We start from the raw sequence: 12469 nt of genomic DNA on the forward strand, positions 1-12469 counted from the left end.
TAAATAAATATAAAAACACGTGATTATTCTTGTTGTTTTCCATGCACAAAATATTTTTGTTTTATGAATCGTATTAATAAAAAAAAGAACATGATTGATTTGGATCCAAAAAGGTGAAGAGACAAAGTAAAAAGTAAAATTATATATTAAAAAATATATAATTGACATATAGAGGAAATAGACCAAAACACTAAAATTAATAGAATAACACACAAAGTAAACAAGAAATGAAATAATGAACACGATGATTTAACACTGTCACTAAATTCTGTTATCTAGAAGGGTCGGTGAACTAATCAATAAATAGCCAAAACCAGTTTCCTCCCCCATTTCTCTCTCAGTCTCACCACCACCCCTCCCCCCCTGAGCCGGGAGGCCCAGCACTTTGTCCTTGAAACACCCTAGCCTCTGAAACAATAAACCCTTACACCCGCGTTGCTGTTTTGACAACAGGGTTATGAATGCATTCACTATTTTTCATTTTCCAGGATTAACTATCAATTATTATTATTTGCAAGTTATAAATAGGAAACTACATCACATTATGGTATTCAATGACCCATGTATTATCAAAAATTAATAATCCATTACTTATTTTGATAATAAAAAGCATTCATTACAGCACGCACCACTTATTGATATTTAAATAATCATCAAAGTAACTGTTACTTTATACAAAATAAAATAGGTACAAAATTGTGTGGCCAGTCAAACTTTATAAACAAACATTTTATTCTATAAAATACAGATGGTAAATAGGGGTTGGTTTAAAGGAAATAAAATACAAAACAGATAATTAATTATTTTGATAAACATTAGAGAGGTTATGGGATTGATTGAACTAAAATAACCGCAGGGAAACTTATAAGTAGAAAAGTCGTCAACCACAATCTGTTCAATCAGTACATTGTTAGAGAGAGCAGAGAGAGATAGCAGATAGGGGCGTTTGATAAGGAATCTGAAAAAGTAAACAAACAAGGAACAACGACACGACACGACGATTGATACTTGTTTACAGCCTTATTGTGTCGCCCACTACATTTGCACACGTGACCACTTTTTGTTTCTTCCTTATCTTTCATCCGTCCCAAAATAGAATTCCTGAAATTGTTTGTTGGTATAATCTCCCCTCCCACACAAGGCGCAGTGCTCAGTGCGCACTGTAGGTTGTCACGGCAACCGTGTGTCGTCATAGCGACGAGCCAATCACGCACTCGCACTGCGTTGTATATTACGATACGAATAGCTGTGTTAGAAAGACATCGCGATAGGTGGTAGTTTGTCTCTTTACTATCTCCTCAAAATTACGATCGATAATCATTGCGTCTTGACTGAGCTGAGGTTCGTGCTTATCAAACCTTGAATGCTTGAACAACGTAGAATTGTGATAACATTGTTTCCAATTACGACCCAAATTAAGTGTTTTTTTTTAGTTTTGACTTAGTATTAAAAGCTCGGCTCGAACTTCGAGCTTTTTCAAAATGCCTCGAGCCGAGCCGAATAATGAAAAGCTCGACCAAAAAGCTCGAAGGTTCGAGTACTCGCACACCCCTAGTTTAAAGTATGCAGTTCTTCGGTCTGAGGCTTACGGTTTTCTCAAATGTTTGGGTTACTTATAAACGTTATATTGATTGGTAATTTTATACTGTAAAAGTGCTATCTATGTTCTCTGAGCTAAGCCTAAGTGTCATGTTAATGTCTGTTGCGTAGGTGCAAGAGTTTGAGCACATCAATGGCTACTACAGCATGCCTGAGGTAGTCCGCAAGCCAGTGGAGCCCGTGAAGGCAGCCGGGGAGGGAGGCAGTGCTACCCCCACTACTAGCACTAGCGCCACTCCTGCTACATCTGCTGCCCCCTCTCCTGCACCAGCCAGCGGGGCGGACGGCAAGGACAAGGAAAAGGAGGTTAGTAGATGTAATGTTAAGGATCATATGGTAAAACTCTATGTTTGTGTATAAGAGAAAGGGCTAATGAAATAATAATAATGAGCAAGTCTTTATTTGCTTTAGGGATGGACGAGATTGGATTTTTAGTTCGAGACGAGACGAGACGAGATTTTTTATTTCTCAAAAAATTTCGAGACGAGATCGAGACGGGAGTTTCCTTCTCATACACAACGGGAAATGCACGTTCGGAATTTTTACCTGATTTTGTAACATTGTTAGATGACTGTTTAAATACAAAAATAATGATAATAGGCAAGAATATTTACAATCTTTTATTAAAAAACATCAGCATAACATTTTTTTATTAATCACGCCTAACTTATTAAAAATGCCTACGATTAGGAAACATAGTGATATCAGTTAGGATAGAGTTCAACTTATCCTAAAATAAAATAAATCATAAAATAAAATATTAATTTTTATAAAATAGTTACTTGTTTTGACTTTTTATAGTAATAAAACATTCCTCACACTGCTAACACTTAGCAAAACTTCTCAAATGTTATTAAAATAATTAAAGTAATATTTACATTTGAAGAATTAATTAAATAAGAACGCCTTCGCAAAGGAAACGCAACTACAACACGCTCCTGTATTGCGGGTATTGCATTGACTTTCTGCAGGCGTTTTTAATATTTTTTTTTTATTTTTTTTTTATTCTCGTCTCGATAAAAATCTCAGCCAAAAAGAAATCTCGTCTCGTGTAACAAGATTTAAAATTTCCCGAAAATTTCCCGAAATTTCGAGACTTGACCATCCCTAATTTGCTTTATGCCTTTAAATCTTTGAAGGAAGATAGAAAGGAAATAAAGGTTGGAAAAAACAAAGAGTTAGTTGTATTGTTGGTTAAATTTTAAATTGCAACACGTAACTAAAATAACAGGCCAAAAAACAATAAAAATAATTTGTTACTACTAATACTACTAATAGTAAGGCACTTTTCCACTATGACTTTGAATTTGAAGGATTAGAAAAACCGTGTTGTTGTTTTATTTACTTAATAGTGTACCTGTTGCTCGAATTCGAGCAATTGCTAACTATAGTTTAAATATTTCATTTCAACCAAGTCAGTAAATGTTTGTAGCAAACTGTTAAATTAGCAAACTTATTGACTGTTTACAATTAACATATGTTCTTCTTCTCACTTTTAATTTCTGCCAACAGCTGGAGTTTCATAACAATGTTTATTTCCCATGTTAATCTTAGGGAGAAATACAAAACCTTAAAGAGGGCCCCAGGGCCTCGCTCTCTAATTATTTCCCCTATAAAGTAAGTTTCCTGCACAACTTCACGTTACGCTCTTTCCAATGACACCAAAAACATGTCAATCGATTCAGTAGTTTTGGAAGAGTAATTGTCACAAAAAACCTGCTTGCGTCTTAAATAAGTATAGACCCCCCCCCCCCCTAAGTATTATCTAAGTAGTTGGATAATATAGATTCTCTAGATTTGATTGTATGTAAACAAATCAATCATAATGACTACCAATCATAATTTTCAAATACAACTAAACAGAAACTAAAATGTCTGTCAAAAATTCCATTTCTAAATTAAATTTAAAATTACCAAACTTGTTTAAGTTGGCTAAGCAATTTTTATGTCCATTTACAGGGTGAAGAAACTGCAATTAAGACAGAGGAACCGAAAGAGGGAGCAGAAAAAGAACAACCCAAAGAGGAAGGAGAAAGCAAACCTGCCAAGTCAGAAGAAACAACAGAACCTACCACAGAAGTGAAGAAGGATGAGGTTTGTGCCAAGTTACACTTTTATTTGTTAACGTTATGTTTCAGTAAACTTTTGCAACATTTGAATTTTTAGAATTTAGTCAATCATGAGCAATCCTACTAATATTATAAATGAGAAAGTTTGGATGTATGGATGTATGTTTGTGACAAGTAAACGCGAAAAATACTGGTCGGATTTGGCTGAAATTTGGTATGATGATAGCTCACATTCCCGATTAACATATAGACGCATTCTTATCTCAAAAGTCCTTTCGGGCTCCGCCCCAGTGGCTCTGGAGTTTCCCATGAGTAACCTTATGAGTAATCATATTTAAAAGGAATAAAATAATTTTATCAGCTGTTTCAACTATCCAAGTTGGTTCTATGATATTGAATAGCATAAAAAAGTTACAAGGTTTACCAACAGGGTGCAGTACTATTATTTTTTTACATGTATGACAGCATCTACTATATCCTATAAAGGCCATAAAGGTTAAATTTTGTTTTAAAAGGCTTATGTGTAACTATTTTATCAACAGATGTAAAGATCAAAATGTTTCTATTTCGTGTTCTCTTCCCGTTGCAAAGCACGGGTACAACAGCTAGTAGATTTTTCATTTGTACATTTAAAAAAAACTAAATATTAAACCTTTAGATCACTCAAAAATAGGCTACATTGTTTAATTCCTTAACACTTGTCGATTGTCAACAAAGTATTAACTAACTTTGTTTTGCAAAGGCGAAGACTGAACCCGAAGCCCCTGTAGATAAACCTGAAGCACAAAAGCCAGAAACAGAAGAGCCGAAAGAGGAGAAGAAAGAAGAAGAAAAGAAGGAAGGCGAAAAAGAGGTTGTGAAAACAGATGAAAACATGGAAGTTGATGAATCTGCTAAAAAAGAGACTGAGAAGAAAGAGGATGGAGCAAGTGAAGTGAAGGAGGAAAAAGAAACTAAGGAAAAGGAGGGAGAAGAGGTTAAGAAAGAGGTGAATAAAATGAAAGTAGCTTTGTATATAATATGAGTTTGGGATAATATTCACACTCTAATGAATGTCCTTGTGCCTTAAAAATTGCATATTTTAATCACTTGCCTCGAGCAGAAGGGAATTGATTCAGTTCATATTGTGGAGGAGTGGTGATTATACGCTGGCTTCTAAAATTATGTAGTCATGTATTTTTGGGGAAATCCCGTGTGTTAGTGAGGCTGGTAGAGAGTTGTTTGAGAAAGGGATAGACTTCAGCCAGTTAACCTTAGAAATCTGAGCTTGCTAGAAATATTACCTTTCAAGAGGGAGATTCGCAAATAAGTCACAATCATAAATCTGATTATTCTTCATTATGTAAGTCCTCCCTAATTCAATTAAGTCAGTTACATATTTTTAGTGCATATTTTAATCTGAATAAGTGTAAAAATAGATTGAAGTGAGCTGATCTGTGCAGCTTTGTTACTGACTAAGACCAGCTGTTACTTGGCCAGGACCATTTTTGAAAGTCAACCTACTCAAACCAGCTTAGATAACACAAACTCTTCTTCTATATACTGGTGTCTATTATTTTTAAAGGTTATTTGGCAAAGAGGCAATAACAATTGATGGTACGAAAGATTCTTTTCCAGTAGTGATAGACTAAACCCAAGGTCTCAAATATTAGTAAATTATTTTTACATAATTTTGGAATTGTTTCTTAAATCTCCAATCCATCACTCTACTGGTTATTTTTTACAGAAGGCCGAGGGTGAAGAGGAAGTAGTAGAGAAGAAGAAGCCGGTAGGTCTGCCCGAAGATGAAGAAAAGGACAAGAGCAAGCGCAAGTTCATGTTCAACATCGCTGATGGAGGGTTCACCGAGCTACATACATTATGGATCAATGAGGAGAAGGCAGCAGTGCCCGGCCGGGAGTACGAGATCTGGCACAGGAGGTTTGTCTCCGTCTTATTACGAGTTTTCTGTATATTATGGTCTCCAACGAGATACTGTCACATAAATGTGAGTCGAGTACTTGTTGGTTATAATCAAACAGGTATGGAGTCGATTTTATGCATATCCTGTAGCACTTAAGTACTAAACTCAGTCAGTAGTTATGAATTTCTCGCTAAGTAATTCATTACGTTGCAGTTCCAAGTCCGATCTATGTGCTTTATTATACTCGCATGGTTTTCAGAATTACCACAACAAGTAAATTGTGCTGTATATCTGAATCCAAGTACGTGCAGAATTGAGTCGTAATAAGTTTCCAAGTTGTCACCCTGTGTCAATAGTCCCAAATGCCACTGTGTATGTGCAAACTCAAATCACTATAGTTCTCTGAGTAACACTACAAGTTACAGTGCTGGCATTGCCTAGAAGACTAGAGTATTCAAGTACTGGATGCAGAATCATGGACTTTAGTGTTTTCTCTTAATTAAATATTTATTTTATTTTATGTACTTCACCTCAGACACGACTACTGGCTGCTAGCTGGTATTGTCACTCACGGCTACGGCAGATGGCAAGACATCCAGAACGACATTCGCTTTGCCATCATAAATGAGCCATTCAAGATGGATGTCGGCAAAGGAAACTTCCTGGAAATAAAAAACAAGTTCCTAGCCAGGAGGTTTAAGGTGAGATATTTTTAAGTCTATTATATCACCATTATCATTTTAAGCTTCAGTCTCTTAGGTACGCTGATAAGCCTCTTCCATAATTTTCTTTCTAGGTTAAGCTCATCCCTTACTAATTTTTGGCTTCTTAGTTCTTAAACATTATTTCCTCTTTAATTCTGTGGTCTGTCAACTATTTTCTTTCCGTTTGTATGAGTTTCAACCAGATTTTTGCTCTTTTTTCATCCACTATTGTGTTGTGTAGTTGTTGGAGCAGGCGCTGGTCATTGAGGAGCAGTTGCGTAGAGCAGCCTACCTCAACCTGACACAAGATCCCAACCACCCTGCGATGTCACTCAACGCGAGGTTTGCTGAGGTCGAGTGTCTGGCTGAGAGTCACCAACACCTCAGCAAGGAGAGTTTGGCAGGCAACAAACCTGCCAACGCTGTGCTGCACAAGGTCAGTATAGTCTCTTTCCCCTTTTTTTCGATATAAAGCAATCAATCTCTATAAATTTTTATAATATTATGTACGGTAAAGGGTTTTCTTTTCACTCAATCCATAAATTTAAATGGTCAAAGGCCAGTTGAAAAAAGATTAACTCAGGACCGGGAGCGTGACAGTTAGCGAATAGACAGATATAAGAAATCCTGTTATAAACCTGTACAGTAAGTTGATTATAAAGTTTTGGAAGAAATTAACCCGTGTACAAGTGAATAATACATATTTATATTTACATTTCTTACCTATAGGAGTAATACAGTTAACTGTTATTTTGTATGTTGTACTTGTTTGAAATAATCTACCGTTGCGGGGTGATGGATGACAGTGACGCTTAATAGGGTGAAGGTTAATCGAGGTTCTGCTGTAGTCATGAGCGTGAAGGATTAATAGCCCTGCAATAATGGGAAATAAACTCAAGATCACATTTTCAGGGATGGCACAGCATAAAAAGCGCTGATAAAAATTTAGTTTTTTTACATAAATGCTACTCTTATTAACTTGCGACATGTTTCATAGGTGCTGAACCAACTGGAGGAGTTGTTGTCTGATATGAAGTCAGATGTGAGTCGTCTGCCCGCCACTCTAGCCCGCATCCCTCCTGTGGCTCAGAGGCTACAGATGAGCGAGAGGTCGATACTGAGCAGACTGGCAGCCACCAGCTCCTCGCCCAACACTCCTACCACCACGTCCCAATCAGGTACAGTCGACGGTCGCTAAGCCTAACAGAATGTCTTGTAAAAACAGCCATTATTGCAAGATTTTCAGCTGCATTCAAGAATTGAATTTCAAATCAATCTCATATTTAGTTTACCCATCAGGTTTATCTTGGGAATTAAATTTCTGGTTTTCAAACTGGATTGAAATATTCTAAAGGATTTGATCGCAGGAGATGATTACGGCGTCTGATTACTGGAAGGAGGAAGCAGGTCAAGGTCCTAACTGCTCCTCACAGTAATTTAAAGAATCCATTATTGATAATTTTCACTGAAGCGCCTTACACTTTTAAGCCCACTCTTTTCCCTAAAAGCGCTTTCTACGGGCATAAAATATGAATGTAAATTACTTGCTTTAAGCATACTAACCTTTCTGACTTTGTGTTTTTCTTTTTATAATGTAAAATTATGTTTTTACATAGCCTAAGTAACAAATTAAAGATATCATACCAGATATTTTCTTTCATTTTTATGAATTATCTAATTAATAATCTTCTTTCAAAAAATGTTTATTTGGTCAAAAACCTGATGATGAGCCCCATCAGTGCCTCAAGACTAATGCACCCCCAAGAGTTAACTTTAAAAAAAATGGATTCTATAATATTTTATATCTGTGTTTTGTGTAGTGTGTAGTTGTATTTGCTTCAGGCAATCGTAAGACAAATTCACCCATTGGTGTCTTAATACCGATGCACCCCCTAAGGGCAAACATAACATAATACAAATTTTTTGTAGGGATGATTAGCAGTCAGTTCCCCTCGGGATTCGCCGCAGGTCAACTGCCCGGCAGCTTTGGCAACGCTAACTTCGCCAACTTCAGGCCACAATACTCTGTTCCTGGACAAACCACAACTTCACAAGGATTCCCTGGTGAGTGCTACTAACTGCCAACACATGATTTTAGCCATGTTATCATCAGGTAAAAGGATCTATCAGAATTCTGAAATAATAAAATAAAAGAAGAAGAGAAGATGAAAGATCTTGTTTGCATTAGCAAAACTAAAAAAAAACCAGTTGGAAGTCGTTTTGAGAGGTATCTTTACATGAAAAGTATTTTTGTTTTTAACGTAGTTTGCTTTAAGTTCATCAAACAGGCTAATAAGTTTTAAAGTTTTTTAAACCTTAAATTTTCTGAGAAACTTGAGCTCTGGTCAAATAGAGTCACTTTACACCCTAGTGATAAAATATCCTTTTTTAACTTTTTCCTGCCTGTAACAAGTCTATTAAAATTGGACTAACTTTCAATCCTTCTGAACTAGGTGACATGAGAAGGTTTTGCCACAAGAATAAAAAAAAGGTATACAATTGATGAAAAGATGTCTATGATGAAAAGCAATTTAAATGTTTGTTGTAGCTAGCAAGATAATTTATAACATGTTCCATTTTGTATCAACCTTATTAACAAAACAATTTACCATATTAGTATCTTTGATTAAGCTTTGCTTTAGCCGAGCTTTCACCTTTTGTATACAGGGTGGAAAAAAGTCCCGAGACGGTTAAATAATCCAAAAAGTAATACAGATAGAGCTTCAAAACTCTGAACACAGTTACTGGGCTTTAGAATCATTTAACACATTATTCAGTGATGAGCTACCTCCTTGGGGGACGGCCCGCTAAGAAATCAGAAGAAAATCTTAAATGTAAGCATATGTTGATATGCACATCAAATAAAAGACCTTAACTAGTAGAATACAATGCCCAAAAATCAAGTTACGGACACACCTGTAATTGAAACATGCTTCTTGTGGGTCATAGAAAATGCCTACAATATGTGTTGCCATTTACTTGTAATATTACAGGTATACTTATCATTGTGTTGACATTTGAACCTGATGACCATCAAATCTGAGCTTGTTTAATGTTGGTAAATTGTTCTGTCCCAGATTAAAGTAAATTTAATAGTGAGAAGATTATTTTTTGTGTATAAACATAATGCAAACAAAACTTTACAAATTCATTTTAGCGAATTTCCCATATAGGGAATAAGCGAATAAGCTATTACCGTAAGTCTCATGGTAAAACCTGGACGCCGACCGATTTACTTTTTCGTTTTGAGGTCCCCAGAGGCCAAAAACACCATCCGTTCAAATTCATATATATATATATATATATATATATATATATATATATGTGTCTATTAGCACGATACTCGAAAAAAAGTTATCCAATTTTTATGAAATTTGGTGTAAACCTACATTTATTCGAACTTTCCAATTTTTGATCCTAAAAACATAAAATTTTGGAATTTCTTTCCCAACCATTTTATTGAGCTTAAAAAAAGAAATAATTTAGTATATTGAAGCATTGTTGTATGCCTAATGATTACAGAGAAAATTCATAAAACTGCAAATTTAAAATTCCCATGTTATTCTTATGGAGAAAATGAAAACTGTTGTAGTTTACTTGTTTATGGATATATGTTGATCAAATTTGGCAAATTTATTTATTTCATCCTATACTATTGACATTTGGTCAAAAAACACTGTTTACCTTCCCCGTAGCAGCAAACCTAAGCACTCGTTAAATATAATGTTATTTAAATTGAGAATATGTCTTATTTATGGAAATATTTGAGTAAATTTGTAATCAGACAAGTTGAAATTCGCTTAGTCTGAGGTTTGCTGCGGCCCGTATTCCTAATCGGTCTGGATCATCTTCAAATGGTCCAAAATCGTTTGGTCCAACAGTTAAAAACTCGTTCGTTTGGTCCAACAGTTAAAAACTCGTTTGTTTGGTCCAAAATTGTTTTATCCAACACTCTAATACGAGTTTGTTTGGTCCAACAGTATAAAGTATTGCGTCCCTCACATTGAAGGCGTTCAAATATCCGCCGTCGTATATAATAATAATATTAATCGTTTTGGAATTTTTGCTTTAAACATGCCGACTTTCTATGTTTTATTTATTCACTTATTAATCACTATTAATACACTGTTATAAAAATACATACCACCTCTATTATATATTTAGATAGAGTTAAGCCACAACAAATATAAACTATTTTCTTTTCAATAATTTATTCTTGGTTCTCATGGGGAGTAAACATGACATTTTGGGAAGTTTTACAAATAGGATATATCTTTACTGAGAAATTCACTTTATATTAGGGATGGACGGGTCCCGAAATTTCGGGAATTTTTCTGGAAAAAATATTCCCGATTATCGGGACGGGATTACATTTTATTCTGGAATTTTTCGGGACGGGATTTGCCGCTTCGCGAGTGCCGATGACGCCGCTATTGCGAGCGATGGGTCCGCGAATGCAGGAGACGAAGTCATTTCGACGATTGCGCCGTGACCGCGAGTCATAATGACGATCGTGCCGTGACCGCGAGTCATAACAACGATCGCGCCGTGACCGCGAGTCATAACGACGATCGCGCTGTTACCGCGGAGTCATGCCGACGATCGTGCCGTGATCGCGAGTCATACCGACGATCGCACCGTGACCGTGAGTCATAATGACGATCCCGCTGTTACCGCGGAGTCATACTGACGATCACGCCGTGACCGCGAGTCATACCAACGATCGCGCCGTGACCGCGGAGTCCTACCGACGATCGCGCTGTGACAACGAGTCATACCGACGATCACGCCGCAACCGCGAGTCATACCGACGATCGCGCCTTGACCGCGGAGTCATGCCGACGAATGCCGACGATCGTGCCGTGATCGCGAGTCATACCGACGATCGCACCGTGACCGCGAGTCATAATGACGATCGCGCTGTTACCGCGGAGTCATACCGACGATCATGCCGTGACCGCGGAGTCATACCGACGATCGCGCAATGACCGAGGAGTCATGCCGACGATCGTGCCGTGATCGCGAGTCATACCGACGATCACCCTGTGACCGCGGAGTCATACCGACGATCACCCTGTGACCGCGGAGTCATACCGACGATAACGCCTTGACCGTGGAGTTATTCCGATAATCACGCCGTGACCGTGAGTCATCCCGACAATCATGCCATGACCACGAGTCATACCGACGATCACCCCGTGACCACGGTCATTTTGACGATCGCACCGTGACCGCGAGTCATTTTGACTACGAGTCACAAGTTTCTACAGGTACAGTAGAGTCCCGCAAACTCGGCACTCAATAACCCGGCAGTCTGGATAACTCGGCCATCACCTGGCTCAGAAAATTAGTGATTTTTTGAGTCCGAGTTAAACTTGGGCTCAAGTTAAATCATTCGCAACTTGTACCAAGGATTTGTTGTACTATATCTAATGACTTCATACTGACTTGTAATATAAATATAAATTAATAAGGCAGCTAAAAGGAATAAAAATTGTCTTGTTCTTATTTTTAACCCTAGTTCCCGATAACCCGGCATTTCACAAACTCGGCACCCTTCCAGTCCACATTACGCTGAGTTTGCGGGACTCTACTGTACCTGTAAATTGTTACCCATTTTTTGGTTTTTATAGATCAGTGCCACAAACGGTAAAAATTGATTTGGTATGTCTTTTTTGGTAACTGCAATACTCAAGACTTTCTTTTAATGCATAGAAAAAAATCCCGTCCCGTCCCGAAAATTGGGAAGGAAATAAATATCCCGTCCCGTCCCGTCCCGAACCAAAAATTCTATCCCGTCCATCCCTACTTTATATATTTGTATTATTAACTACATGATTGTTACAAATACCATGACAAAACACACAACAAACATAGATTGAATTTAATATATAGATAAATTAAATAAACCATTCTGTTTAACATTAAATGCAAACTCAAAGCTAAGTCAATGTTTATCCACAAATCTAGGGAATTAAAACGCATTGTTTTAAGATTGACTGGGGATAAAAAGTAAACAGGACACAAGCACATTATATATAAATAAATATATGTATATGTACGTGTATATAAATGCAAACATATCAATTATTTAGAAACATAACATTGGGTTGACGACGTGACGGCGATTATTTGAACGCCTTCAATGTGAGGGACGCAGTAGTTCATACTGTTGGACCAAACGAACTCGTATT

General features: G+C 37.0%; 1 protein-coding gene across 5 annotated transcripts in view; it reads left to right on the forward strand.

Annotated features, from left to right (window-relative positions):
• The window catches only part of LOC129004279 (chromodomain-helicase-DNA-binding protein Mi-2 homolog), a 48515-nt gene that overhangs the window by 34903 nt on the left and 1143 nt on the right, over positions 1 to 12469 (forward strand). For all 5 annotated transcript variants that reach the window (XM_054432797.1, XM_054432799.1, XM_054432798.1 and 2 more), the window contains exons 30-37: positions 1711 to 1905; positions 3559 to 3693; positions 4411 to 4656; positions 5395 to 5588; positions 6107 to 6272; positions 6517 to 6711; positions 7273 to 7453; positions 8205 to 8339. In XM_054432797.1, the coding sequence (XP_054288772.1) occupies positions 1711 to 1905; positions 3559 to 3693; positions 4411 to 4656; positions 5395 to 5588; positions 6107 to 6272; positions 6517 to 6711; positions 7273 to 7453; positions 8205 to 8339 (1447 nt within the window). The remainder of the gene's footprint in view (positions 1 to 1710; positions 1906 to 3558; positions 3694 to 4410; positions 4657 to 5394; positions 5589 to 6106; positions 6273 to 6516; positions 6712 to 7272; positions 7454 to 8204; positions 8340 to 12469) is intronic.

Source organism: Macrosteles quadrilineatus, unplaced genomic scaffold, assembly GCF_028750875.1.
Source record: "Macrosteles quadrilineatus isolate MER2022 unplaced genomic scaffold, UCM_ALF_1.0 Scaffold_9__3_contigs__length_116548681, whole genome shotgun sequence".
NCBI lineage: Eukaryota > Metazoa > Arthropoda > Insecta > Hemiptera > Cicadellidae > Macrosteles > Macrosteles quadrilineatus.